This window comes from Strongylocentrotus purpuratus, unplaced genomic scaffold, assembly GCF_000002235.5.
Source record: "Strongylocentrotus purpuratus isolate Spur 01 unplaced genomic scaffold, Spur_5.0 spur5_scaffold_7, whole genome shotgun sequence".
Taxonomy (NCBI): Eukaryota; Metazoa; Echinodermata; class Echinoidea; order Camarodonta; family Strongylocentrotidae; genus Strongylocentrotus; species Strongylocentrotus purpuratus.
The window spans coordinates 24,730,988-24,733,893 of NW_022145613.1; the positions used below are offsets into that span (position 1 = coordinate 24,730,988).

A 2,906-nucleotide genomic window follows, 5' to 3' on the forward strand; every position below is an offset into this window, starting at 1 on the left:
ACTCTTGTTTTTAACACGTGCATAAACAAGGAATACGCACGGAAGAAACAAAGGCAAGTTTGTGCATGGTATATATATGGAAATGTACAAAAACACGTAGTACGGTAATAAAGCTGTCACGTTAGTAGTACTTCTGTTCAATATATATATCACTGTTGCAAGAAAAAAGGAGTATCATAATTCTCGATTTGTTCCTTTAGCAGGTTTCATGCGGTTTAAAAACTTGTGATCATGGGGTGACGTGACTCATATCGATGCACGTGTGCCTGTTCTATCCGTACATAAAAATTGCTCGAAAACTTCCGCGTCATCGGAATACAATGTGTTGTAAACAGCAGGCGTATGCGGGTTATAGTTGTTACCATAAACCCCCTTTGCATCGATACTGAAGTCCACCGCGTAAGAATCAGGGTTAGTTCTATGCGGCGCCTTGCTGTTGCAGCTACACGTCGAGCAGAACGCCCGATGCTCCCCTTTCGCAAGCAATGGTCCTCGCGCATGGTTGTGATTAAAGAAGTTCATGTGCGAATCTATGTGATTTAACTCGTGACTGCTCTGTCTCATCGCGAGTTCCTGTTCCTGGGCCTCTCTCCTCTCGTCCTCCGTGTTAAGCGTCAATAATCGCAACACAAGCAAATTCATCACAGAGGCCAACACGACCAAAGCTACCAATATGTAGATTATGCTAAAGAACACGTATTCGGGTCTTTGTTGGATATCGTTATCCTTCTGCAAGGCGACATAGTCGCCGAACCCCACAGTTGTTAGCGTTATTATGACATAATAGAAGGCTTCTAGAAAGTTCCATTTCTCAAAGTGAACAAAGGCTATAGCCCCAGACACTGTAATGATGCCGTTCGCGATGCCTCCTATTACGACAAGCTCCGTGTGTGACACCGAACATTTCTTGAACCGTAGGCATTTCTTGATTTTCTTGACGCCGAAACCCATGAGTACGTTGAGTCGTTCTCCAACGCTCTGGAACATGACCAAGTTGAGAGGGATACCGATGAGGGCGTAGATCATGCAGAAGACCTTGCCTCCGCTTGTTAAGGGTGCCGAGTGTCCATAGCCTGTAAAGAATTACAAAAGATGATCAAATTAAAGAGTTGATGTGACCTTTTCAAAGACCTTTCAAAATTTTGTTTAAAACACATAGTAAAATCGACTGAATGGCTGCCGAAGGCATGAATACGTGAATAATCACCATGGTATGAAATATCCAATTGAAATTATTTGATTAGTTGTAGTACATGTACCTTGTGTTTAGAGCTATTTCGTAACGCGGTAGGAATACAATTCGTATATATATATATCTAAAATGAACAACGGGATTTTCATATTCTAGTTTCAGGACAATTTGCTCTAAACATTCAAAGGAAAAATAAAACAACAAATGATTACTAGCACGACTATATCTGAATATTATACTTAATTCTACCAAAAGAATGAGAAAATTGGGTCTGGAGTTCATAAAAAAAAGACTAAAATATGAATGAAACTTTATGAAGAACAAAGAAAAAACGGTCAAAATGCCGCTGTGCCATTATGAGTAAAATGGACGTAATACAAATTCCATCCATAATATCGGACTGCAGCACGACATTATGGTAAAAGTCCTCCAAAATCAACTGCAATTATGTTTTCTCATACTAGTAATTCTATTGGCATCATTGAGAGCTGAAGGTTGTCATTTTGGGTTTGAATAATTGAATGCTTTAACAATTTTGTCCACCAAATAATCCCAATTACCTGATATCATTGATGTTCTAACAAATGGATGCAATGATATCAGATGGAGAGACATTTAAAGATTAAACATAACTACATTTTGACTCCTTTTTCCTATGTCCATGTATTCATACAAATCGCTTTACATGGAGTGGAAAGTTCCCCCTCTTTCTCCCTCTCTGTATCTATCTCTCCTCCTCTCTCTCCTCTCTCTCTCTCTCTTCCCCACCCCCTCTCTGCATACGACGGTGTAATCAACGATATTATTTTCTGCTAACATTTGACATGTTCAAACTGAACCAATTCCAAGGTCGCCGACGTCGTCTAAATGTCCAAGTAGAATCTCAATTCCAATATTGAACAAGGGCTTGAGGAAAGTCATCCTACTTGCGCAACTTCTAATACCAGTAAAACCCTCTAGTTTAACATCGACTCCTGTTTCGGGTTAGCTTTCTCCATGCGGATGATGCTAAGCGCCTTGAGGCATTCTTTTAGTAGTCCGACTCGTGCGTTTTGGGGTTTGTGCCTAATAGGAAATACTGCACCGTTCTTGGGCGCGAGGGAGCGATCGCTAGCACCGGTGTGTGACATTCGAGAGAACATGAAAAGCTTATAAAAGTCCGAATGTATGAAAGGGATGATGGTTGAAGGCAATATCCTCGGTAAAATGCTCTCTCTCTCTCTCTCTCTCTCTCTCGCTCTCTCTCTCTCTCTCTCTCTCTCTTTTTATCCCTCCCACTCTCTTTCTACCTCCACTTACTGTTTCCCTTCTTCTCCCCTTCATCCATTTTACTTCAACAAAATGATGTGTCGATTGAGGTAAGAAAATGATGTAAGAGCTCTACTCATAAGTTGTACAGAACAACAACAAAATGTGCACCCCCCCCCCCTCCCCTTCCCCTATTAAGTAAGATTAGGTAACTTAAAGCATTCTCATATTTTATTACGAATAATCCACGTTTTTCCCAATTAAAGACAATTTCAAAGATACGTCTGCAAATTCGAATTCACGAAATAGACAAGCAAATGTATTTATCTCTTGTTTGCGAAAGATGTGCAAAACTACAGAACAGCCTCCCCCTCAGGTCCCTCATTATGTGCGACACTTAAATCACCCCGGGAAAAGGCTGTATGCACATGACCCTAGGTAAATCAGGCAGTATGTTTCCCAGGCT

The 2,906-nt window shown here is 40.8% G+C and overlaps 1 protein-coding gene across 1 annotated transcript; it reads right to left on the minus strand.

Annotated features, from left to right (window-relative positions):
• Positions 1–246: 246 nt before the first annotated feature.
• On the minus strand, positions 247–2,519 carry LOC576928 (potassium channel subfamily K member 9). Its single transcript, XM_030974489.1, has 2 exons — positions 2,492–2,519; positions 247–1,073 (listed from the first exon to the last, which is right to left on the minus strand). Exons 1-2 carry the CDS (start codon positions 2,517–2,519, stop codon positions 247–249), a joined length of 855 nt encoding a protein of 284 aa, XP_030830349.1.
• Positions 2,520–2,906: the final 387 nt, after the last annotated feature.

Coding starts and splice junctions, on each gene's coding strand:
- LOC576928 (XM_030974489.1), bottom strand. CDS start 2,519: ATGGATGAAGGGGAGAAGAAGGGAAACA. Junction 1,074..2,491: donor AGGGGAGAAGAAGGGAAACA/GTAAGTGGAGGT, acceptor AATTCTTTACAG/GCTATGGACACTCGGCACCC.